Here is a 26,324-nt window from a genome sequence, read left to right as displayed (position 1 = left end):
TGTGTGGGTGCAACCCACGTCAAAATCCATGATGGCCGCCGCCATGTGCGTCTGATGCCATGTATGTCTGAACCTTGTGAGCGGAATATCTTGAAAAATAAGTGAAGTACCAACTTCTAATCTGGTGTGTGGGTGTATCTAGGCATAAGGAAGAGCGCTATTGAAAATTGGGTCGCTACGTCAAAATCCAAGATGGCCGCCACCATATATATGTCTGAACCTTGTGAGTGAAATATCTTGAAAAATAAGCGAAGTAACTTCTAATTTGGTGTGTGGGTGTATCTAGGCATAAGGAAGAACCCTATTGAAAATTGGGTCGCCACGTTAAAATCCAAGATTGCCGCCGCCATGTATGTCTGAACCTTGTGAGCGAAATATCATATCATAGCATGTTTTCTTCGTCTTCCACTTTGTCAACTCACATCACTTCCCCGACGGGGGACCTAGGCGTAACGCTTGTTAGCCTTGTTAGACAATTAACTTGGTACATCGCAATAACAATTCTCATTCTGACGTAATCGAATGATGTGCACACACATTGACGATTCTCCCCACCTGTGAAACACCAGGATGACAGTTTATAAATGGGTCTGGATTCAAACCTGCACTAGACGGCTAAGAAGAGAGTGTGCGTACCTCTAAGCCACCTTGCCATCCTTCATTAACAGTTGGGACAATATTGCAGATTTTGTGGCTGAAACATCAACAACTTCCTGTACAAGCCGATGAATCAAAGTAATGACCTTGTAGCTGTTCCGTTGCATTGGAAGTAATCCCACAATGCCATGCTCTTTCCTTCAGCAGAAATAACACGCACACACATCCGGAGAAGATACACATGGTAAAGTTCCCACACTTCGTGGTTGGTGAACCTCTTTTCATTCCATATAACACATTGGTAAAAGTACCCGTCCGCCCCCAGTGATGGATAAAGCCTAGCCATGGTGGTGGCCAGAATAACCACAGAAGATGAAAGTTAGGAAGTTGTCCGGGGAAATTCATTCCATCCTTTAGTGCTCAACTTCACCAAAGGTGGCGCTATTCAAACCAACTGCAACAGCGAAGAGGTATACCCCATCATTTTTGCCGAAGGAGCCCCTAACCCTGCTGAAACCTGGCTGGTACAAAGTTTTACCTCTGTAACAAATTTGGTACAAATCTGTCCAGAGGTGTAGGAGTGTATATGTAACACAGACAGAGACAGACAGATCGACATTTATAGTTGCAGATGAGATTCCAAATTTTTTTTGGCTGGCGAACAGGCTCCATGTCTTGGCTTAAAAATGGAGGGGTTAACCCTTACCATGGCCTTTTTCTCAAGACTGCGTGATATTGTTCTATGAACACTCGTTTTGTTATACGGAACAAGCTCAAGTTTTCCAGACATTCCGAGCAGCGATGTATTGAAACGGCAATGATTTCATGATCCTCAGCCTCCAATTGTAAGGGAGTGGACATTACAGGTGATTCTGTGGATCCTATTTTCTCTCCCAGTCTAGATGGTATGATGGATTCAAAAAAATGCTGTAAAACTCCGAAGTGTGTTACCTTGTTTTTCCAGAAAAATCTGTGATCGAGTAACAGTCGCTACGACCGTCAGCCTTCTCAAACAATACCTGCACACCAGGCCAATGACAGGTGGTCACCCCCTTGCATAAAAGGTGGTCACCCCCTTGCATAAAAAGGTGGTCACCCCCTTGCATAAAAAGGTGGTCACCCCCTTGCATAAAAAGGTGGTCACCCCCTTGCATAAAAAGGTGGTCATCCCCTTGCATAAAAAGGTGGTCACCCCCTTGCATAAAAAGGTGGTCATCCCCTTGCATAAAAAGGTGGTCACCCCCTTGCATAAAACGGTGGTCACCCCCTTGCATAAAAAGGTGGTCACCCCCTTGCATAAAAAGGTGGTCACCCCCTTGCATAAAAAGGTGGTCATCCCCTTGCATAAAAAGGTGGTCACCCCCTTGCATAAAAAGGTGGTCATCCCCTTGCATAAAAAGGTGGTCACCCCCTTGCATAAAAAGGTGGTCACCCCCCCCCCCCCTTGCATAAAAAGGTGGTCATCCCCTTGCATAAAAAGGTGGTCACCCCCTTGCATAAAACGGTGGTCACCCCCTTGCATAAAAAGGTGGTCACCCCCTTGCATAAAAAGGTGGTCACCCCCCCCCCCCTTGCATAAAAAGGTGGTCATCCCCTTGCATAAAAAGGTGGTCACCCCCTTGCATAAAAAGGTGGTCACCCCCCCCCCCCCTTGCATAAAAAGGTGGTCATCCCCTTGCATAAAAAGGTGGTCACCCCCTTGCATAAAAAGGTGGTCACCCCCCCCCCTTGCATAAAAAGGTGGTCATCCCCTTGCATAAAAAGGTGGTCACCCCCTTGCATAAAAAGGTGGTCACCCCCCCCCCCCTTGCATAAAAAGGTGGTCATCCCCTTGCATAAAAAGGTGGTCACCCCCTTGCATAAAAAGGTGGTCATCCCCTTGCATAAAAAGGTGGTCACCCCCTTGCATAAAAAGGTGGTCATCCCCTTGCATAAAAAGGTGGTCACCCCCCCCCCCCCCCTTGCATAAAAAGGTGGTCATCCCCTTGCATAAAAAGGTGGTCACCCCCTTGCATAAAACGGTGGTCACCCCCTTGCATAAAAAGGTGGTCACTCCCTTGCATAAAAAGGTGGTCACCCCCTTGCATAAAAAGGTGGTCACCCCCTTGTATAAAAGGTGGTCACCCCCCTTGCATAAAAAGGTGGTCACCCCCTTGCATAAAAAGGTGATCACCCCCTTGCATAAAAAGGTGGTCACCCCCTTGTATAAAAGGTGGTCACCCCCCTTGCATAAAAAGGTGGTCACCCCCTTGCATAAAAAGGTGGTCATCCCCTTGCATAAAAAGGTGGTCATACCCTTGCATAAAAAGGTGGTCATCCCCTTGCATAAAAAGGTGGTCACCCCCTTGCATAAAAAGGTGGTCACCCCCTTGCATAAAAATGTGGTCACCCCCTTGCATTAAAAGGTGGTCACCCCCTTGCATAAAAAGGTGGTCACCCCCTTGCCTAAAAAGGTGGTCACCCCCTTGCCTAAAAAGGTGGCCACCCCCTTGCATAAATAGGTAGTCACCCCCTTGCATAAAAAGGTGGTCACCCCCTTGCATAAAAAGGTGGTCACCCCCTTGCATAAAAAGGTGGTCACCCCCTTGCATAAAAAGGTGGTCACCCCCTTGCATAAAAAGGTGATCACCCCCCTTGCATAAAAGGTGGTCACCCCCCTTGCATAAAAAGGTGATCACCCCCCTTACATAAAAAGGTGGTCACCCCCTTGCATAAAAAGGTGATCACCCCCCTTGCATAAAAGGTGGTCACCCCCCTTGCATAAAAAGGTGATCACCCCCCTTACATAAAAAGGTGGTCACCCCTTGCATAAAAGGTGGTCACCCCCTTGCATAAAAAGGTGATCACCCCCCTTGCATAAAAAGGTGGTCACCCCTTGCATAAAAGGTGGTCACCCCCCTTGCATAAAATGTGGTCACCCCCTTGCATAAAAAGTCATGACAGCACTCCTGGTCATCTCGTGAGTTTAGTGGAAACATGATCGGAATGCCGTCTGAAACGATCTTGACCATCCCATTGAATTTTCCAGGCATCTTATACGCAAAAATAATAACAACATGTCGCATTTTGGGTAAAACCAACGACAATTGACTCGTGCAATCACGCATTGATCATCGTGCGTGTACGAGAACGTGTGGGCAGGTGTACACGCGCTTCTGCGACTAAAAACCGGGACGTAGTGCATTTCCTAAAAACGTGTAGCAAAGTCATAACTTCCCACACCGGAATACCCCAAATGAACGTGCGGCATACAGGTGCAATCTAAAAGGAAGGAAACGCCACTTTCCAAGATGACGCTCTCAGGTACACACATACGGCCATTAAGGTAAACTCCTCTGCTTTTGTGTCCACCATAGATCTTTTATTGCAATCAGTGTCATTTTTATTTTGTGGGCATCCACCATGCATCACCTTTCCTTTTTTTTATGAATGAGTGCTGAAAGAATTGTGAATCCGGAGCAGCTCCTCCACAGTACAAAGCCCAAAGATGGTGGTGTACCATTGAGGGGCACGACCCCTGCAAACCACAGAAAAAAAAAATTTATGAGATCATTGCAAGGTCTGGGTGCAGTAATTCATTTCATAATGAAGGTTTGAAATATGAAAGTATTGGTGAAATTCTCTTGCTGTCCTTGCGTAAAAACTTCTTCAGAGACCTCAGGGGTCATGAGATATCTGCAATGGTGGCTTTCTTTGATTGGGACCACGACTTGGAGATCCTAAATGACTCGTGGTCCGTGGACGTAAAACAGAGAAATGCTAAGCGGATTGATGTGATTTTAGTATGACTAGTACACCCGCAGACCCCCTGGGAGGGGCAGGAAGGCTCATTCCTCTTTGGGGTATATTCATTCATTTACCAAGTTTCTTGTGAAGAGATGGCCAAGTGGTTTAAGCATTCGAGCAAGCACTCAATTCAAAACCGTTAAGGAACGGCTGGCTTGGCAAGCGCTAGCTAGCTGCTTAGTAAAGGAGCACAACCCGAGCTTCTCCCTTTCAGTTTGTATGAAACAGCAGGAGCGAGTTTCAAAAGTTTGCTACGAAAAATGCCACGGCAGCGGCAGAAAGGGGCATGTTATTAACCCAACATTTGTGGGTTATGTAGAGTACAGTAGATCTTCGCTCAGTTCTGTAAGTAAACCTTACTTCACGGATGTCGGGATTCCTCCAAATTTCTTCATTTAGTGTTATAAACAGCATTAGCGACTGTTTAAAAAGCTAAGCATATGTGTTTGTGGACGCCTTGGGGAAGTGGGACATTATTAGTATTAATATTGTTTTGTAATAACATTAACAACATGCGATTATCATTAATTTTGTTATTAAAAGCATCTTTGGAAAAACGCCACGATAAAGCTAATTTAACATTTATATACACCTCAAAGTGCAACCCCATTGACGACAATGGCGGGCAAACTCGCTCGGGGGGAGAAAACCCCCTTGGAGAGGGGGCAAATGAATGCGCTACAACCTTCATTGTGCAACCCTTGGTCATCCTGGCAAGTTTGGTTGAGATTGGATAAGTAATGACAGAATGTATTGGGGTCAAAAAATCATCAGACAGACAGGACAGCCACAAATGGCGTATTTTAGTATGGTGATAACTTGCATTTCTTTGAAGACGATCCAATTTTTGATGTGTCAGATAAAGTTACTACAAACTAGGCCAAGCCATTTTTGACAAACAAAATCTCACATACCCAAATCGATTTCATCAATACGTTAGTTTACAAACTCAGGTGGGAGTCACCTTGTGTCGACCCGGCATAGGTGCGTCACTGTACATTTTCCGATGCCTGCCTCCTCGAACAAGTAACGGGAATCGAGCACTTGGACTTGCACCTGCGGAACCTCGGGTCTTTTGAGGTCATGTTTGGTCGCGTGTTTTCTGCACTCGTGTTGCACGGACGTCTCGGCGAGGGAGCAACCTCGTCCATCGTTACACCACGCCCTGAATGCACACATGTGGGAAAAGATGGCATGTGACGTAAAACACGAGTCTTACATTTCACTTAACTAGTACACCTGCAGACTCCGGGAGGGGCAGGAAGGGTCATTCCTCTTTGGGGTGCATAGATTACAGTCGATCTATGGACGGATCTCAAGAACATTGGGTGTGTGTTCATTTACGAAGTTTCTTGTGAAGAGATCGCCAAGTTGTTTAAGCATTTGAGCAAGCAGTCCATTCAAAACCATGAAGGAATGGCTGGCTTGGCAAGCGCTAGCTAGCTGCTTGGTAAAGGAGCACAACCCAGTCTTCCTCCCTTTGTTTCGTATGAAACAGCAGGAGCGAGTTTCAAAAGTTCCCTACGAAAAACGCTACTGTAGTGGCAGAAAGGGCCATGTTATTAACCCAATAATTGTGGGGTATATAGAGTACCGTAGATCTTTGCTCAGTTCTGTAAGTAAACCTTACTTCACGGATGTCGGGATTCCTCCAAATTTCTTCATTTAGTGTTATAAAGAGCATTAGCGACTGTTTAAAAATCTAAGCATACGTGTTTGTGGTGTATAATATTTTTACTTCCTGTAGAAGCCGTTTCTCCAACGGAAACGCCATTATAACTATAAGCTATTTAAACACGTTATCACTGCAGGAAAAACGCCTTGGGGAAGTGGGACATTATTAGTGTTAATAGCCGGCGAAGCCGGTGTTGTCAATGAACGCGTACGTATTATGTTGAAAACCTGATTATGCCTTGGCTTGAGAATTCCGAAGCGCAGTGGAGGCCGCCATCTTGCGGATGCTGGGAAGTATGCATAACAAATTTAAAACGTTCATTAGGAGTTTCTTTCACCCGTCATTGTTTGATTCACAATCTTATGCACCTCCAATGTATTATTAAAATACTTTAAGACCAACATCGGCCCGCACGGGCCTGGTTATCTTCAACGAAACGCGTCACCAAACACCAGACCCAATGAGAGTCGAGCATTTGCAAAAATATTTCTAAAATGAAATCACTCAATGGAGGCCGCCATCGACCGGATGCGGAAGTTTGCATAAAACAATTGCGAAAAAGTTCAATAGGAGTTTGTTTCACCCGTCTTTCTTTGATTCACAATCTAATGAACCTCTAATTTGTAATTAAAATACGTTAAGACCAACGTCGTTATCTTCAACGAAAATCGTCACCAAACACCAGAACCAATGAGATTCGAGCATTTGAAAAAATATTTTTAAAAAGCTTGTTACGCATTTCGGACGGTGAAAACAGCGTCAAATATTCTAAAATTGACGAAGAATTCTTTTTTTGAAATCTCGTGGCCGTCGGGGATAGTTTTTCATGGCCAGAAATACGGTATAAGCGGTTTACATATTTAGTTTAGAAATACGGATAGTTTTTCACGGCCGGAAATATCCGAAGTTGAGACGGAATTCACCGAATTAATCACTGCAAGCTAACTTCTTCTGGTGGAGGAAGCTGCAGTGCCCGGAGAGAACCAGTCCTGACAGCGACTGAAGTTAGAAGACTACACACATACTGTGAAAACGTATGTTAAGCCCAGTTAAAATTTCTTAAAATAAGCCTTAAGCTGGCACATCGTATAGTTACTTCCTTAAGCTTCTTGTGACATTTATTGTATGCAGGTATTGGGGAGGACTGTCTGCTCTTCTCTTTTACCAAGTCTTACCAGGTACGGTACCTACTACACCTACCTACTACCAACTACCTACCTACCTACTACCAACTACCTAACCTACTGATGCCATAGTGATGGGTAAAATAGTGGCAAGAGGCTTTGGCTTCGCCGGCTCATTGCGGCTTTGCAGTCGGTACTAGTAGCCGGCGAAGCCGGTGTTGTCAATGAACGCGTACGTATTATGTTGAAAACCTGATTATGCCTTGGCTCGAGAATCCGAAGCGCAGTGGAGGCCGCCATCTTGCGGATGCGGAAGTATGCATAACAAATTTAAAACGTTCATTAGGAGTTTCTTTCACCCGTCATTGTTTGATTCACAATCTTATGCACCTCCAATGTATTATTAAAATACTTTAAGACCAACATCGGCCCGCAAGGGCCTGGTTATCTTCAACGAAACGCGTCACCAAACACCGGACCCAATGAGAGTCGAGCATTTGCAAAAATATTTCTAAAATGAAATCACTCAATGGTGGCCGCCATCGACCGGATGCGGAAGTTTGCATAAAACAATTGCGAAAACGTTCAATAGGAGTTTGTTTCACCCGTCGTTCTTTGATTCACAATCTAATGAACCTCTAATTTGTAATTAAAATACGTTAAGACCAACCTCGTTATCTTCAACGAAAATCGTCATCAAACACCAGAACCAATGAGATTCGAGCATTTGAAAAAATATTTTTTTAAAGCTTATTACGCGTTTCGGAGGGTGAAAATATTCTAAAATTGACGAAGAATTATTTTTTAGAAATCTCGTGGCCTTAGGGGATAGTTTTTCACGGCCAGAAATACGGTATAAGCGGTTTACATATTTAGTTTAGAAATACGGATAGTTTTTCACGGCCGGAAATATCCGAAGTTGAGACGGAATTCACCGAATTAATCACTGCAAGCTAACTTCTTCTGGTGGAGGAAGCCGCAGTGCCTGGAGAGAACCAGTCCTGACAGCGACTGAAGTTAGAAGACTACACACATACTGTGAAAACGTATGTCAAGCCCAGTTAAAATTTCTTAAAATAGGCCTTAAGCTAGCACATCGTATAGTTACTTCCTTAAGCTTCTTGTGACATTTATTGTATGCAGGTATTGGGGAGGACCATCTGCTCTTCTCTTTTACCAAGTCTTACCAGGTACGGTACCTACTACACCTACCTACTACCAACTACCTACCTACCTACTACCAACTACCTAACCTACTGATGCCATGGTGATGGGTAAAATAGTGGCAAGAGGCTTTGGCTTCGCCGGCTCATTGCGGCTTTGCAGTCGGTACTAGTAGCGGGCGAAGCCGGTGTTGTCAATGAACCCGTACGTATTATGTTGAAAAAACAGATTATGCTGGATCCCTTGGCCTGAGAATTTCGAAGCTTTGACGCACCAAATCGCTCAATGGAGGCCGCCATCTTGCGGATGCGGAAGTTTGCATAAAACAATTGCGAAAAAGTTCAATAGGAGTTTGTTTCACCCTTCTTTGTTTGATTCACAATCTTATGCACCTCTAATTTGTAATTAAAATACTTTAAGACCAACCTCGTTATCTTCAACGAAAATCGTCACCAAACACCGGAACTAATGAGATTCGAGCATTTGAAAAAATACTTCAAAAAAGTTTATTACGCGTTTCGGAGGCTGAAAACAGCGTCAAATATTCCAAAATTGACGAAGAATTATTTTTTAGAAATCTCGCAGCCGTAGGGGATAGTTTTTCACGGCCGGAAATATCCGAAGTTGAGACGGAATTCACCGAATTAATCAAGAAGTAAATTTTATCAATTTTAATCTCATCCAGAATGCAAATGTTGTCATTTTAGTTCTGAATTTGCGAGATTTTGAGAGCTTGACCAATCAGCGATCAGCTTAAGTCAGCCAATCAGCGCCATCGACACGGTTTGATTAACGACAGTCACACATTGCCGTTGAAACGGCGCTATCATCTGATCTGTCGGCACTGATCTTACTGCAAGCTAACTTCTTCTGGTGGAGGAAGCCGCAGTGCCCGGAGAGAACCAGTCCTGACAGCGACTGAAGTTAGAAGACTACACACATACTGTGAAAACGTATATTAAGCCCAGTTAAAATTTCTTAAAATAGGCCCGAAGCTAGCACATCGTATAGTTACTTCTTTAAGCTTCTTGTGACATTTATTGTATGTAGGTATTGGGGAGGACTGTCTGCTCTTCTCTTTTACCAAGTCTTACCAGGTACGGCACCTACTACACCTACCTACTACCAACTACCTAACCCACTGATGCCATCGTGATGGGTAAAATAGTGGCAAGAGGCTTTGGCTTCGCCGGCTCATTGCGGCTTTGCAGTCGGGTACTAGTAGCCGGCGAAGCCGGTGTTGTCAATAAACGAGTACGTATTATGTTGAAAACCTGATTATGCCTTGGCTCGAGAATCCGAAGCGCAGTGGAGGCAGCCATCTTGCGGATGCGGAAGTATGCATAACAAATTTAAAACGTTCATTAAGAGTTTCTTTCACCCGTCGTCGTTTGATTCACAATCTTATGCACCTCCAATGTATTAATAAAATAATTTAAGACCAACATCGGCCCGCACGGGCCTGGTTATCTTCAACAAAACGCGTCACCAAACACTAGACCCAATGAGAGTCGAGCATTTGCAAAAATATTTCTAAAATGAAAGCGCTCAATGGTGGGCGCCATCGACCGGATGCGGAAGTTTGCATAAAACAATTGCGAAAAAGTTCAATAGGAGTTTGTTTCACCCGTCGTTCTTTGATTCACAATCTAATGAAACCTCTAATTAGTAATTAAAATACGTTAAGACCAACCTCGTTATCTTCAACGAAAATCGTCATCAAACACCAGAACCAATGAGATTCGAGCATTTGAAAAAATATTATTACGCGTTTCGGAGGGTGAAAACGGCGTCAAATATTCTAAAATTGACGAAGAATTATTTTTTAGAAATCTCGCGGCCGTATGGGATAGTTTTTCACGGCCAGAAATACGGTATAAGCGGTTTACATATTTAGTTTAGAAATACGGATAGTTTTTCACGGCCGGAAATATCCGAAGTTGAGACGGAATTCACCGAATTAATCACTGCAAGCTAACGTCTTCTGGTGGAGGAAGCTGCCGTGCCCGGAGAGTCAGAGAACCAGCCCTGGCGCCTGACAGCGACTGAAGTTAGAAGACTACACACTTACTGTGAAAACGTATGTTAAGCCCAGTTAAAAATAGGCCTTAAGCTAGCACATCGTATAGTTACTTCCTTAAGCTTCTTGTGACATTTATTGTATGCAGGTATTGCCATTGGGGAGGACTGTCTGCTCTTCTCTTTTACTAAGTCTTACCAGGTACGGTACCTACTACACCTACCTACTACCAACTACCTACCTACCTACTACCAACTACCTACCTACCTACTACCAACTACCTAACCTACTGATGCCATGGTGATGGGTAAAATAGTGGCAAGAGGTTTTGGCTTCGCCGGCTCATTGCGGCTTTGCAGTCGGTACTAGTAGCTGGCGAAGCCGGTGTTGTGAATGAACGCGTATTATGTTGAAAAGCCAGATTTTGCTGGATCCTTTGAGAATCTCGAAGCTTTGACGCACCAAATCGCTCCATGGAGGCCGCCATCTTGCGGATGCGGAAGTATGCATAAACAATTGCGAAAAAGTTCAAAAGAGGATTTGGCTTCACCGGCTCATTGCGGCTTTGCAGTAGGGTCATATTATTGTTTTGTAATAACATTAACAATATGCGATTATCATTAATTTTGTTATTAAAAGCGTCTTTGGAAAAACGCCACGATAAATCTTTATCTTTGGAAATATGCCACGATAAAGCTAATTTAACATTTATATACACCTCAACACGCAACCCATTGACGGCAATGGCGGAGAAAACCCGCTCGGAGGGGGGAAACCCCCTTGGGGAGGGGGGCAAATGAATGCGCTACAACCTTCATTATGTAACCCTTGGTCATCCTGTCAAGTTTGGTTGAGATTGGATAAGTAACGACAGAATGTATTGGCGTCAAAAATTCATTAGACAGACACAAATGGCGTATTTTAGTATGATATAACATGCAATGGATAATGGATTAGTTCATCTGTATATTAAAGTAGAGACAGTTTTCTGTCCGTCTGTTTATCTCTTTCCACTCATTGGTTGGACAGCTGATCTGACTCCACCCACAATGACATCATTCGTATGAAGGTTGACTCCACCCACTGGCATTTTGATTTTCATGCACTTCAGGCCAAACACATTGTCGGACCTGTCATATTCACAATCGCCATGCCCTACCTTTACATCGCTAAACCATAAACATCCGGAAGCATGCAAGGCAGCGCTTCATTGCCTATACACCACCCAAAAAAGGAAGGGTTTTAGTTCTGCAGGTCCCTGATAGTGAACATTAAACAATCACTTAAGGTGGTGCAGGAAAAATAAAGTGTTTAATCAAGCATTTAACTGTAGTTTTATTGTTTGTAAATAGATTAATATGTGGAAAAAATGATAATTTGTCATTAACATTTCCCTTTTATTTTTTTATTATATAGAGTCGAGGATCGTGGAGGAACTAGAACGTAGAAAGGATCAGGACATATCAGAGCAAAATGAACAGCAGAAGGAGAGGGGGAAAATACACAACAGTGGGGTTGAGGGACAAAATAGAGAGAGACTTCGAAGATAAGGGATATGAGGAAGAATGAGGACGAGGGGAGGACACAAACTGTAAAGGGTGAGCAAGGATACAGAAGCAAAGTCTGAGGAAGGAAAAACAGGAAAGGTGGAAAGATGTGGACTTGGGGAGGATTAATGGGGGTTGAAAAGATCATGGTTTCAGATGGAGATGGTGGTGAACAGCTGTGTTGAAGACCTGGAGGGAAGAATGAGATCGAAGGGAATCTGGAAGTTGATTCCACAGGCAGTAGGAAAGAAGAACACATGAGTGGAGGTGAGCAGTGATTCTGGATTTTGGGAGTTTCACCAGAAGGAAGTTGCTGGTGGACCGTGTATGCCTGCAGAAACCTCGGGGGAGACAGCATGGAAAGAGCAGAAGGTCCAACACCAGAAAGGAGGTGGTAGAAGACAGAGAGACCACCGACCTAGGCCCAGAGACTCAGCTTCTTCACTGGAGATTCCAATGATCTTGAAGGCCTTGGTTTCTACAGCGTCAATCTGAGCTAGGTATGAGGCAGGGGCTCCAGCCTAGAGGGGAGAGCATTACTCCATGTTGCTTTTGAAGTCCTTGTTGGTGGATATGAGGTCAGGTGTGCCAAGGTCGGACCTTTCTTAGCAGAAAATGCCCAACCAGTGACTGCCTTTGGAGGCCAACTTACAAATGTGATTTACTAAGAAGGATCATGGCTGATAGTGAGGCCCAAACGTTTGAATGACTGGATTTCAAGAGGATTCCTTAGGAAGTAGATGTGAAGGTTTGCCAGATGGTCCTTTCGTAGAGAGAGAGAGTGATAGTGTGAGATTTGTCAGGATTGAAAGACATATTCCAAGTGTTTGACCAGCTCGTGATTCAATCAGAGTCTGCAGAGAGGGAAGTGCCTGCTGCCCACCTATCTGAAGGATGGGGGCGGTTACGTAAGAGGATGGAGTCATCAGCAAAGAGATAAAGAGGATTTTCAGAGAGATCATTGATGAAGATTAGGAACAGGACTGGGTCCATAACTATGGCGCTCCGTCCATCACAGGGAGAGGATATCAAAGGATCCTGGTGAGAGCCACACATTGGCTACGAGTGTAGCGGAAGTCAGTAAGCCAAGTCTGGAGCTAGCCTTGGATGTCTTAGGCAGAGAGTTTGGAGAGCAAGGCGGGATGCCAGACTGTATTGAAAGCTCGAGATGCGTCTAGAGAGACGCGCCTGATCTCAAGGAGAAAGGAAAGTTGCTTTAAAGTTTAAGACGACTGTTTCACGACAAGATTCAGTGCACAATGGTCGGGAAGAAGAGTAGGATAACTGAAGGCGAGATGGGATGAACCTGTACATAAGGGAGAGCAGTTTTATATGGAAGAATTCCCAGGCTGAGTTAATATCAGAGGCGGTAGACATAGGAGACCAGTCCTGAAGTACAATGGCTGATTGAAAGTTTCCTTGAGTGAACTGCCAGACTCGCCAGCGCTGAATCTGTTCCCTGGGAATAAATAGCTGGAGAGATGTTGACCTTCACAAGCACATAATCAAAGGAACCAACTATAACGGCACTCAGTAGAGAGCATACCTCCGCCAGGTGAACAGTTTACGTTTTGTATCCCAGAGTAGACCAGAAAATCACAATACAGAGTCACATTCAATCAAAATCATCCGTCCACAACTTTTTGAGAAATCCTGCTTTGTATCGTTTTTGGCCCGATCTCCCAATGGTGAAGAATCACTTTAAAATTCTAGTAGCCGGATCCGAATCCGGATCTTCACCAAAATCTAATCATTTCGTCCTTGTCACATACGCTACATCTCTGCCAAATTTCGTCCGAATCCGTCCACAACTTTTTGACATATTTTGTTCACAAACAAACAAACAGGGGTTAGGATAACAATGAAGTCTGCCGCCTCGCTTCCTTTACCGGCACAGTAGATATTCTGCAGGTGGTCTCGGAGGAAGGTCCTCGATGACGTAGCGATATATTTCTGAGCAGTCCCCATGATCTCTCGTGGTTTCCTCTGTGATCAGCCGAGGTTCCCACAAGCGCCGGCCATCTTTCACTCGAGTCAAAGCTTCCAGCGGGCTTGTGTTTAGCTCCAGGCTTGCACGCCATAGACGTAAAGGACAACCATCGTCTACCTAAGACAAAAGGTAAGGAGAGCTTCGGCTTGGTAAACAAAACAAACCAGAACGGCACTCAGTAGCGAGCATACCTCCACCTGGTTGGCCATATCACTCAATGGTGAAGAATCACTTAAGAAATTAAATAATTCTCATATCCGAATCCATATTCAGATCTTCACCAAAATCGAATCGAATTGTCCTTGTCAGACACCCAACCGGTCCACCAAATTTCGTCCAAATCCATCAATAGCTTTTTGGGATATCCTGCTATGTATAGTTTTTGGCCCGATCTCCCAATGGTGAAGAACCACCGTTTAGAGGCCATTTTTCCCCGCAAAGCGGGGGTTGGCCTTTTCGGGGACCGTGGTTGTTGTTGTTTTTTGGTCCCCTTTTTGAAGCAATGTTTTACGGCCGGATGCCCTTCCTGACGCCAACCCTTTTTGCCGCCTTCAACGACAAACAGGGAATTACCAGTGAACTGGTACTCAATTAGCCGACCTCGGAAGGATGACAGGCTGAGTCAACCCCCCTGGCGTTAATTCAGCGATCGACCGGGATTCGAACCCAGGATCCCAGGATCCCAGGATGACCCAGGATCTCCCAATGGTGAAGAATCACTTAAAAATTATAGTAGCCGGATCCGAATCCGGATCTTCACCAAAATCTAATCATTGCGTCCTTGTCACATATGCTACATCACTGCCAAATTTCGTCCGAATCCGTCCACAACTTTTTGATATATCTTGTTCACAAACAAACAAACAAACAGACAGAGGTGAAAACATAACCTCCATCCACCTTTGGTGGCGGAGGTAATGAAGTAATCACGTTAATATACAAGAATACTATCGTTCAATCTGCTAGCACAATCATTTTTGGTCGTGCAGACAATTCCATATGCTTTGCAAACGCATAATGTGGCTCGCTATGTCCATTCCACCACCATTGGGTTGTACCGTCTTGTAGGCGAGTTGGGTGCCAGGAGGGCTTGCCACGGTCTTCCACCCTGAGCTCTGGACCTGATGGGGCAATGCGTTCAGCTTCTGCTCGAGCTGGTAGTTCAGTTTCTGCAGAAATGGAACTGCAGCTGATCCGCTTGGGACGACTTCGTACTGATAAGACGATTCCACTGCAATAAGGTCCTGAGGAACCTGTGTGAAACAATAGTATCCTCTGTGTTTCACATCTCCACTCAAATCAACTGCAGGCCTAGGCTGTGTTAATCTTGTTTCAGATTACCAGGAAGATCATGATTAGTATGATTATGGAGGTTCTGGGGCAAAGCACTTCAGAGACACTTTATCAATAACTACCAATTTTCTGAGATTATTCCCAGAAATCGATCAAAATTAGTTTTCTAGACCAAAAATCAGTTTCAGCTGGTTTCTCGGAAACTTGTCTTTTTGCAATTTCCAGATACACAGGATTTCCTTAGGAGCCGCCCGCGAGCTACAAGGAGGTTTCTCCACAGCCAAGCATCTTCCTGCTACAGCCTAATAACCCAAGCCGGTTTCGATCTGCAGCATGAGCAGCTTCTGCCAGGCCAAATCTCCACCTTGAGCAAGCCACACCCTGTCGGAAGCAGTCTGCAGTATTTTCATTTCAGTCCAGTTATTCCCTTGTCTATCTACCTAGGTGTGTCTGAGGCCTTAAGGTTTAATTAATTAAGGAATCTGCCATTTGTTCGTTGGCTCAGGGACGCATATTCAGTTCGTGAGGTTTAATCATTGTATTGCTTCTCTTTTGTATTCCCGCGCCGTGTTGTTCTCAGTACACCATTATAAAATTACTTGGTCTCTGAGTGATTCGAGTGTCTCTGATTACTAGCTGAGTTATGAGCATCCATGAAAGGACAGATTCGGTTCAGGCGAGTAGCGCCCAATACGAGACCGTGCCTGTGTCCGGCGATTTTGCTCGGATTGATAGTGTGAACGGACATTGGACACTGAATAACCTATCGCCTAATTGGCTCAGGTGTGCATTGGAGTAAGGTATCATGTATTCATACCGGGCAACTGAGACACGTCTGACGTCTAGAACAATATAAAACTCTTTCTAACCACTCACCCACTGACTCATAAATGTTTCGTACCTTCTAGGTGGAGTAGAACACAAGTGTTTAGTACTTTATAAGTGGGGTTCAAACCTGAAATTTCTCATGCTGATGCAACTTAACGCCGATATCACAGGGAAAAATCACAACCCCATCAGAATCGCCACAAACGAAAATGTCCGTAAATAAAAGTTGGCCAGTGCAGCCTCGGTTTGCTCAGTGCTGGTCATGTGACCCAATATAATAGAGCTAACACTGGAAGTGGTTTCTCGGCAATGCTCACTAACAAATGCCTCTTGCTCCTCTTATTTTATAACTTTTGCCGTATTTACATGAAAAATTACTGTAGCTCTCACTATATCTCTCTGAAAAGACCGACTGGACAACCCTCCCATCTATTTTCTCAACAATCCTCTCCAATAAGTTCTGTCACTCAAGCTTTTGGGTCTCACTATTTGCCATGATCTTTCTTGGGGAAACCACATTTCCAAGCTGACCTCCAAAGCCAGTCGCCGACTGGTAATCCTCCCTCATGCGAAGTACTTCCTTGACACACCTGAGCTCCGCAGCTTGATGGAGTACTGCTCTCCCCTCTGGGCTGGTGCTCCTGTCTCACACCTAGCTCGGCTTCACACTGTTGAAACCAAAGCATTCAGAATCATTGGAATCTCCCGCGATTAAGCTGATTCCGAGGGCCTTTCACTTACTCACCGCAGGCAGGTTGGTGGTCTTTCTGTCTTCTACCGACTCCTCTCCGGCCTTGCTCCCCCAGCTCTCTCTGTGCTCTGTCCCCCCAATATTCCTTCAGGTCGCACAAGATCTGCCAGCAACCCTCTTATGGTTAAACTTCCAAAATCAAGACTCTCTGCTCACCTTCACTCTTTCATTCCTCATTTTTCCCACCTCTGGAACAAACTCCCTCACTCTCTTCAATCCCACTCCTCCCTCCAGGTCTTTAAAACAGCTGTTCACCACCATCTAAGAAGACCCAAAAAACCCCGAAGACCGAAAAGACCCAGAAGACAGAAAATACCCTGTATACCCTTAAAGACCCCAAGGACTCCAAAGACTGAAATAATCCAAAAGACTGAAAAGACCCCAGAGCCCCTTAAAGACCCTGAGGACCAAGTAGACCCCAAATTACCCCTAAGACACAAAATACCCCGAAGACCCTTAAATATCCCAAAGATCCAGATTAAGGACCCAAAATACTGGAATGACTCAAAAGACCTAGAGGACGCAAAAGACTCAAATGACCCAAAAGACACCGATGAACCAGAAGACACAAAAGACACAAAAGATGCTGAAGACCCAAAAGACCCAGAGGACACAAAAGACCCCAAGGACATAAAAGACCCCAAGGACTCCGAAGACCCAAAAGAAGAGTAATTATGCCTGTTACATTGGAATTGTAGACAGTGGCTTGCAAACTGAGCCTCAAGGTCGGTGTACAGAGCGGTATTTTTTTAAATCACAATAAATACAAGGCACAGGGAGGTGAAATTTGCTGCACGTGATGTGCAATGCGCGCAGAGTAAAACGAGTGTTCATTTACGTCTGTAGGATGTCTAACAAATAAAGATGATATAAGCACACCTGACACTAGGCCCAGACTTCAGACTTTGGCATGCTCACGTGGCTGTACCGTCAAAAACTGTTCCAACCCGTCATTTTTGACGGGATTTATACCAGTATTATATAAAACTTATTCTAACCACTCACTGACTGGCTGATATTTGGTACCTTCTGCGCAACACGTAGAAAGGTGAAATTTTGCGTGCCAACAGACATCGAAGCTGATACACTGGAAAAAAATCACAGAACCATCGGAATGCAATCCGTAAATGCAAATATCCAAAACAAGGGCAGACATGTGCTCACTGCAGGTGTGAAAAGCAGCGCGGTGTAAAAGGAAAAAAAAGGAATTACACTCATTGACACAGAACAGTCAAACAGCTATTCACAGAAGAGCAAAAGTAGATCATTGGAAAATACTTGATATAATACATGGGATGGATATGGTGAAGGCCATATAAATATTGTTACAGATACGACTTTGATGGTATGGTGGGCCGAGCGGGATGGCCGCCGTATCCGTACAAGTTACCCGATTGTGCCCGAATGTTGACTAATCGCGCTACGCTGGCTCAATAGGAAAGAGAAGACACCCGGCTGGGTTATAATGACACAATACGACACCAGGGTTTCGATTCTCAAGTATATTCGTACGGAAAAAGGTTAGATTACAGGGGCTAGAGGTATATTACAGGAAGACAGGCACTTAGACACACTCTTATATTAACCCTAGACAGACCACAGATAAACGGGACAACGCTGACTCACACGGGATTTGATGGCAAGGAAAGCGGCAGTCGATGGCTCAGGTGCACCTGGCTCAGGGACAGAATCACGTACGGTGGTGTCCAGCAGATGCGGGGAGGTCGCTCAGCGCTCGTGGGTCGCGACTTTGGTGGAGATGCCGGGGAGGTCGCTCAGCGCTCGGGAGGGTGGCGTCTTGTCCTTCCAAGCTCGGGGCGCATCTGACGTCACGTCCGGCGCGGGGCCGCGTATATTCGGCGGGGAGTCACGCCCTCGCTCGTTAGCTCCGCCCCATATGGCATCGGCCCATGGCTTCTCATTGGGTGCGGGGGTTACCGGCTCCGCCCTTGACGAGGGGCCGACAGGGAGCCCCCTTCTGGGTAACCCCGTCGAGCACATGTTCAATGGCGGCCAACCGAGCCGGAGTGAGGACGCAAAGCCGCTGTTGTTGTGGTTGTTGTTGGAGCTTGAGATGATGGGAAGAGATGCGGGGAGGTATGGGAAGGTCCTAAACTCCTACTGGTGCCATATCATCACATTCTGGTGCAACGAAGAGTCATAATTAATGGAAACAAGTCCTTAACTGACATAGATTAAGAATAACTAGCAAGATGTCCTATAATTGTCTACGTGTGGTGCGGGGGACCTGGGCACGACATTTAATGGGGGAATGAAGGGGAAGATCGGCTCTAATGGGTGTTGTTTACAGACAATGGGACTAGGGAATGGGGTAAGGGGAGAGTTGGGGAGTATCGGAGAAGATAGGGGAATATTTACAAGCGGATATGGAGGTCAAATTCCATATTCGCAACATTGCACCCTTCTCTACCCTCGGGGCGTCCCGACCCGATAAATTTTTACCTACTTTAGTGTGGCACGCAATGTAGTTCCCTCTACTATTAACTCTACCCTGAGTGCGACAGTTTTACAGATATTCACAAATGAGTAAATATGTCCCCCTGCGACGTTGCACCCTTCTCCTCACAGAAACACACCCACAGGATAACCGAATCCGGAAAGAATTCGCAAACTACACATACAGCCGGTAGGGAGCATTATTTACAAGACTACGCTGATATTTACACTACGATCCAGGACCTGTCTTTGGAGGAACACATGCAGATGTTATGCATAGAGAGAGCGCGCTTGCCAACATCGATACACCAACCCACGAGTGCTCTGTGGCCGACGGCCTTTAATAACGTGCAGAGCACCCTTTCCCAAGCATCAACAGCACCACCCCACCACCAATCGGTGCAGTCACCATTGTTCATTGGAATAAAAATAACTTCAACAACCCCTAACCCTGCAGGTGTCTCTTGCTCTTCTTGTGGTGCACTTGGTGGTGTTAACTATTAGTGGTTCACCTGTATGGCATAGGTGCCACGTTGATCCATAGGTCCATCCCCGGGTGGTGCTTGGCCGCAAACGAACTGCGGTCCATTGTGGGTGGCCACAAACATTGCGGTCCATATGGTGTACCGATCCAGGCAGCGAACAGCGAAAGTGCAGGCCCACAACTGCGCAGCCAGCACCTCTCTCTCCTCTCTCTCTACCCCAAAGCCAGATCCTCGGAGGTGGGAGACAAAAGAAGCAGACAAGTGAGTAAGGTGGTAAGGGCGCAAAAGTGCACGCAATGCAAGGTGATGCACACTGGGGGCACATGGGAACCAGGTGAGACAGGTACGTTCCTACCGTACGCCCCCCCCACCAGGTAACCTACATGGCCCCTCCCTTACCCCTTACCGTATCAACAAAACACAACACTACCCATAAACATCTACTTTACAAATCCACAAACATCCCTACTGTCTTCCCCGTTCCTCCCATAAACCAAATTCGTCTTCTCTCCCTCCTAACCAATCAAATTTGCCATTTTCAACTCTCATCAAAATTTGCCATCTCCAACTGCACATCAAAATTTGCCATCACCAATTCATCATCAGTCCCTCCTAGGGAGGGAGAGATGGAATCACCCCAATGTCTCATCCACGTCGTGATGCGTCTCACAAATCCACAGCAATCTCATTTCCTGCACAAAACAAAGAAAACACAGGTGTGGAGTCATCATCATCATCACCACAGGTAAGTGGCTGCGTATGGTGCGACAGGTTCATCAATCCTAACTATCTCCTAAATGACTTTAACAACTTTACACTACCCGGGGTCTTTCTCCGGCCAAACCATTGGCCCTCTTACACTATGGGTTCTAAAAACCAATTCCCATTGGCCAAACTGTGGTGCTCTTCAATTTGGGGTCTCACTCCCCCGATTCATCTCCCGGTGCCCTCGTACAATTTCTGGGCTGCGACGTGCACCTCTCCCAGTGGGTCTACCCACCTGCACACCTCCACCACTGCAGTTGCCTCCGAGCTTACCTGCTCCTTACCCTAACCTAACTACCAGGGGAAGGCCCTCTGGCTCTCTCCCCACTCCGTGCCCTCTCTGGCACTGGGCTGCCCGATCCACACCCGGGATCCTCAGGCACCCACTCACAACTACCGGCTCCCAGAGCCCACCTGCGGCCTCACCTGGCCGACATCCTCACAGTGGTGGAGTGCCCAACCAACTACACACACTAACAGGCTACACGCCCAGCCATTTCCACAACACTAATGCACCCATCCACAACACCATTCTGCAACCGCACCACAAATGCCAATATCCAACCACAATTTACCTGTACCCTCTACCTAACACTTACACTACCCGCCCCGGGTGCTCGTGAAAGGGGTCCACTCTTCCCCCATCCACACCTTCGCACCATGCACACCACTCCGTACCACTCACTCCAACTCTCTCCACACACCTGTACCTGCACACCTGTGCTCTCACACCTGGTGCCACCTGCACCCTTCTCTCCCCAAGCGCATTCGCGCTGATCCACACACTCACTACTCATACACTGCTCCACACACCTGTCCAGTTGCACCCCTGTGCAATCACACCTGTTCAATTCTCACAAACACGGCATCATCTCAGCTAACTACTCCCTTCTGAAACTTGCGCTTCCCAGTCGTCCCTTTAAACTATTGCGCTCCCACGTCATTATCATCCACACTAATCTACCTGCGTCCCCACTACAGGTATCAGTCACTAACTAACCTTAACGTTACCTAATGTCAATCTCTTCTAGATCCCTACAATATAACCTAACCCACCCGGGCTAGTTTTCACTGCCATACATCCCATAATCTATTGCTCCTTTGCCCCACCTCATGGGAAGGGTGGCAGGGATGCCATCCCACCACATCGGGGGTCTCTCACTACCAATTTTGCACATCAAATTTCAACAAATTAAAAATTTGCCAATCACTGCCCATCATCTGCCAATCACTACTGCCAATCCCTTGCCAATCATCAAATTTTGTTTTTCTCCAATTTTGGGTCCAAAACACTAACCTCATCACCCAGTCGACTCACTAATACCTCTCGGTGCGCCAATCCCTGTCCAAAGCCCGGCTTCGTAAAGCCAAGCAATGGATGCTGGTTGTTTTGTGCCAGCGGCTGGATGCGTCCCGCATTCGGTGCAGGGACGGGGGCTTACCCGGGCCGAGATCCCACGCATCACCTCGGCGTGGAGCCATCCAATGCCCCGATCTCGACCTGCCGGCACGTCTCACCAAAAAGTGGTCGCCATGACGACCCTTTCTATCGGGCTGCCAGCTCCGCCTAGTGGAGCCTGGACGCGGCCGTTCAAAGCGAGGCCCAGCGTGGGTCGCGCACGGCGGTTCTTTCGAACCCGCCGTGGCTCGGATCCCCGCTGGTTCTCGCGGCACGCGAAGCCCGGCACGCACCGAGGACCCGCTTCGGCTAAAAGTCGACCTGACCTTTAACCCGTGTAACGTCGATGCTTCACCTGCATGCTTACACCCCGCAGCCCGTTCCTTGCTCATACATGCAGCTGTTCCCATTCTCCTTGTACCGTTCCTTACACACCCAGGTACACCCATTCCACTCACAGCCTTGGTCACACACCTGACCACCGAACACTTTGGCACACATTCGTTGGTAGCACACCTCACCAACACACCGCTTCGCGCCCCCTCCTCTGTCACCTCCTCTGTGACAATCACAGGTGTGCCCTCATTCGCACACCCAACCACGTGCCTCACCACCAACTCCAGCGTGCATTCCCACTCACGCTCTACCATTCCAGGTGTGCATCCTTCCATCCCAGGTGTACATCCTCGCTCACCTGTCACAACTAACTCACGCTCCATGTCACTCTCACTACTTTCACCTCCATTCCTGACAGCGCACTCACCCTTACTCTTGACAGCGCACTCTTTCCCCATGCACCTGTCCGTCACACACCTTTCTCGCGCACACTCTCCCGTCACACCCTCTGCAACACTTACCACAGGTGTGCATTCTTCCTTGCCTTTGACAGCGCACTCTTTCCCCATGTACCTGTCCATCACACACCTTTCTCGCGCACACTCTCCCGTTACACCCTCTGTAACACTCACCACAGGTGGACACTCTTCCTTACTTCTGACAGCGCACTCTTTCCTCATGCACCTGTCCGTCACACACCTTTCTCGCGCACACTCTCCCGTCACACCCTCTGTAACACTCACCACCCCGCGCTTCCACGTGCTCCCTCGCACACGCGCTACGACCGACTCACTCTCGCCAGCACACTCACTCCTTGGCACGCACTTTTTCCTCACACACCCCAGAGTCGGACTTTCTCGCACACCTCCATTTTCGCACACCAGACCTGTCGCACACTTCACCAACGGCCTCTCACGAACACCCGGGTCTATCTCGACCCCAAAGCCTCTTAAATCACCTGGCGCATCATACGCACGACCATATTGGTCACCACTTACACCGGGTCCTCTTCCTCTTCGCTTCTGCTCCATCACCTGCGAATCCCTCATCCGGTTAATGAGCACATCATCACGATCCAAACACAGACTTTGGACCAATTCTTTTATCTCCTCTTTTATCTCTTTCTTATCCCCTCTCCGTCGCTTCTTAATTTCGCTCATCCCTTCTTCCACTTCTTCTAATTTGTGCTTCACCTCTTTTATTCCCCGGTACGTCTCCTCAAGCTCATCCTCTAAGGCTACCTTGACCGTTTCCATGTGCGTCCTCACCTGCCGGTCCTTCGTCTCCATTACCTCTATCACCTCGTCCAACCTCGTTGTCAGTCCCTCACGTACCATCTGACATTCCCTCTTTGTCGCTATCAAGTCGTTTTTTATGTCGTTTTGTGTCGCTTTTAAACCTCCTAATACCGCAGTGTTCCTTTGAACCTGCTCCACTAACTCCTTTTGTCCCACTGTCAGTTGTTCTACTCCCAGCGTCAACTCCTCTATACCACCTTGCAATTTTACAGTCCCCTTTCTCACCTCTTTCTCCATGCGCTCCTTACAGTGCCTCACCTCCTCGCGCACTCCTCCGACCTCCTCACTCACTCCTCCTCTGATCTCCTCTCCCATCACTTGCATCTCCTGCCCAGATGCCACCCTCATCTGCTCCATTTCCTCCCTGTGAGCATCCAGTTTGGTTTCTACCCCCATTCTGACCCCCTCTATCTGCTGCTCCATTTGTTTAACTTCCCTTTCCGCTTGGTCCCTCATGTCCCTCAATTTGCCTTCCATACTGTTTTCTAACCCCTCTAACCCATTTTTCACTCCCTCTATCTGATTCTCCTGGGCAGCCATTCTATTTTCTACCCCCGTTAACCCATTCTTTACTTCTTTTATCCCGTTGTCTAACTCCTCAAAATTATTGTCTAACTTCGCAATTTTCTTGTCTAACTCCTCAAAATTATTGTCTAACTTCTCACTGGTACCCCTCGCTTCGTCCCTCATTACCCCCATTTGGTTTCCCATTACCCCCATTTGGCCCTCCATTCGCCCACTATCAACCCTCATTTGCTCACTCTGAGCATCCATCCGGTTCCCCAATTGGTTACTCTGCAGTTTGAGGGACGCCTGCATTTGCGCCATAAATTGCTCCATGAGGACCTGCATCTGGGCCATCCCTCCCACTTGTGCAGCGGGTGCGGCCGCCGTAGCTATGTGCGAGGCGCAATTTCGCGCGTCTGCTACCCCCGCTGTTTCGCTCTCCTCATGTCCCTCATGTCCCTCAATTTGGTCCTGGACCGACCCTGCTTCACTCTCCCCTACCGGACCCCAGCCGTCTTGATCCGCCATAGCGCGACTTTCAAAATTCGGTTTTTATTTTTTTATTTTCGTAAAACAAATTGAAATTTCGCCGTTATAATTTCGCGCGGGAAACGCGCTCCGAATCGATTTTCCCTCCCAAAATTTGGGCCTAACTAATTTAGTCCCGGGTTCGAATTCCACTCCTCGACACCAATTGTTACAGATACGACTTTGATGGTATGGTGGGCCGAGCGGGATGGCCGCCGTATCCGTACAAGTTACCCGATTGTGCCCGAATGTTGACTAATCGCGCTACGCTGGCTCAATAGGAAAGAGAAGACACCCGGCTGGGTTATAATGACACAATACGACACCAGGGTTTCGATTCTCAAGTATATTCGTACGGAAAAAGGTTAGATTACAGGGGCTAGAGGTATATTACAGGAAGACAGGCACTTAGACACACTCTTATATTAACCCTAGACAGACCACAGATAAACGGGACAACGCTGACTCACACGGGATTTGATGGCAAGGAAAGCGGCAGTCGATGGCTCAGGTGCACCTGGCTCAGGGACAGAATCACGTACGGTGGTGTCCAGCAGATGCGGGGAGGTCGCTCAGCGCTCGTGGGTCGCGACTTTGGTGGAGATGCCGGGGAGGTCGCTCAGCGCTCGGGAGGGTGGCGTCTTGTCCTTCCAAGCTCGGGGCGCATCTGACGTCACGTCCGGCGCGGGGCCGCGTATATTCGGCGGGGAGTCACGCCCTCGCTCGTTAGCTCCGCCCCATATGGCATCGGCCCATGGCTTCTCATTGGGTGCGGGGGTTACCGGCTCCGCCCTTGACGAGGGGCCGACAGGGAGCCCCCTTCTGGGTAACCCCGTCGAGCACATGTTCAATGGCGGCCAACCGAGCCGGAGTGAGGACGCAAAGCCGCTGTTGTTGTGGTTGTTGTTGGAGCTTGAGATGATGGGAAGAGATGCGGGGAGGTATGGGAAGGTCCTAAACTCCTACTGGTGCCATATCATCACATTCTGGTGCAACGAAGAGTCATAATTAATGGAAACAAGTCCTTAACTGACATAGATTAAGAATAACTAGCAAGATGTCCTATAATTGTCTACGTGTGGTGCGGGGGACCTGGGCACGACATTTAATGGGGGAATGAAGGGGAAGATCGGCTCTAATGGGTGTTGTTTACAGACAATGGGACTAGGGAATGGGGTAAGGGGAGAGTTGGGGAGTATCGGAGAAGATAGGGGAATATTTACAAGCGGATATGGAGGTCAAATTCCATATTCGCAACAATATGTTTGTGGCAGACTTCCGATATCATGTACTATGAGTTCACGAACAGGAAGCCATAGGTTATGTTGGCATTCAGACAGAATATGACCAGGAATTCTGTAAACTGATCTCAGAAATATCTGACAAACTTTTGGTGGAAGTGATCTCAGAAAACGTATTGCCTGTAAGTGTACAGGAGACGGCAGACACTGAAAGGTTAGGGTGTTCATTCAACCGACTGATTCAGAGGATGATGACTCACGTTGTTTGCACGAGATGAATCGTATACATTTATATTCACGATGTTAAGGTATTCCAAGAGAGCAGTGCGATATATTCATACATACAACATAACAGCGAAGTGTAAACATTCTTTGTACATGGTTACATGATTGGTGTTTGAAGAGATTTGAACTGTATAATCTCACAGTCTTCTATCTGACCATCAATATGGCTTTTGCAAGGCGAGATCTACCGGTGATATCCTTTCTTACATTACGAATGTCTGGGCCTCTTCTCTGAGAAACTTTGGGGA

At 46.9% G+C, this 26,324-nt stretch overlaps 1 protein-coding gene across 2 annotated transcripts in view; it reads right to left on the bottom strand.

Annotated features, from left to right (window-relative positions):
* Positions 1 to 3,936: 3,936 nt before the first annotated feature.
* Positions 3,937 to 26,324, bottom strand: part of LOC137439698 (rho GTPase-activating protein 7) — a 91,357-nt gene continuing 68,969 nt past the window's right edge. For both annotated transcript variants that reach the window (XM_068135713.2, XM_078768422.1), the window contains exons 12-15: positions 14,962 to 15,156; positions 13,803 to 14,020; positions 5,348 to 5,548; positions 3,937 to 4,114 (exon numbers count right to left, since the gene is read on the bottom strand). In XM_068135713.2, the coding sequence (XP_067991814.2) occupies positions 4,021 to 4,114; positions 5,348 to 5,548; positions 13,803 to 14,020; positions 14,962 to 15,156 (708 nt within the window). In that variant the 3' untranslated portion in view covers positions 3,937 to 4,020. The remainder of the gene's footprint in view (positions 4,115 to 5,347; positions 5,549 to 13,802; positions 14,021 to 14,961; positions 15,157 to 26,324) is intronic.

Source organism: Myxine glutinosa, chromosome 14 (assembly GCF_964187855.1).
Source record: "Myxine glutinosa chromosome 14, kmMyxGlut1.1, whole genome shotgun sequence".
NCBI classification, from domain to species: Eukaryota; Metazoa; Chordata; class Myxini; order Myxiniformes; family Myxinidae; genus Myxine; species Myxine glutinosa.
Note: the sequence above shows the minus strand (reverse complement) of the source record. Positions and strands in the feature narration are given on the sequence as shown.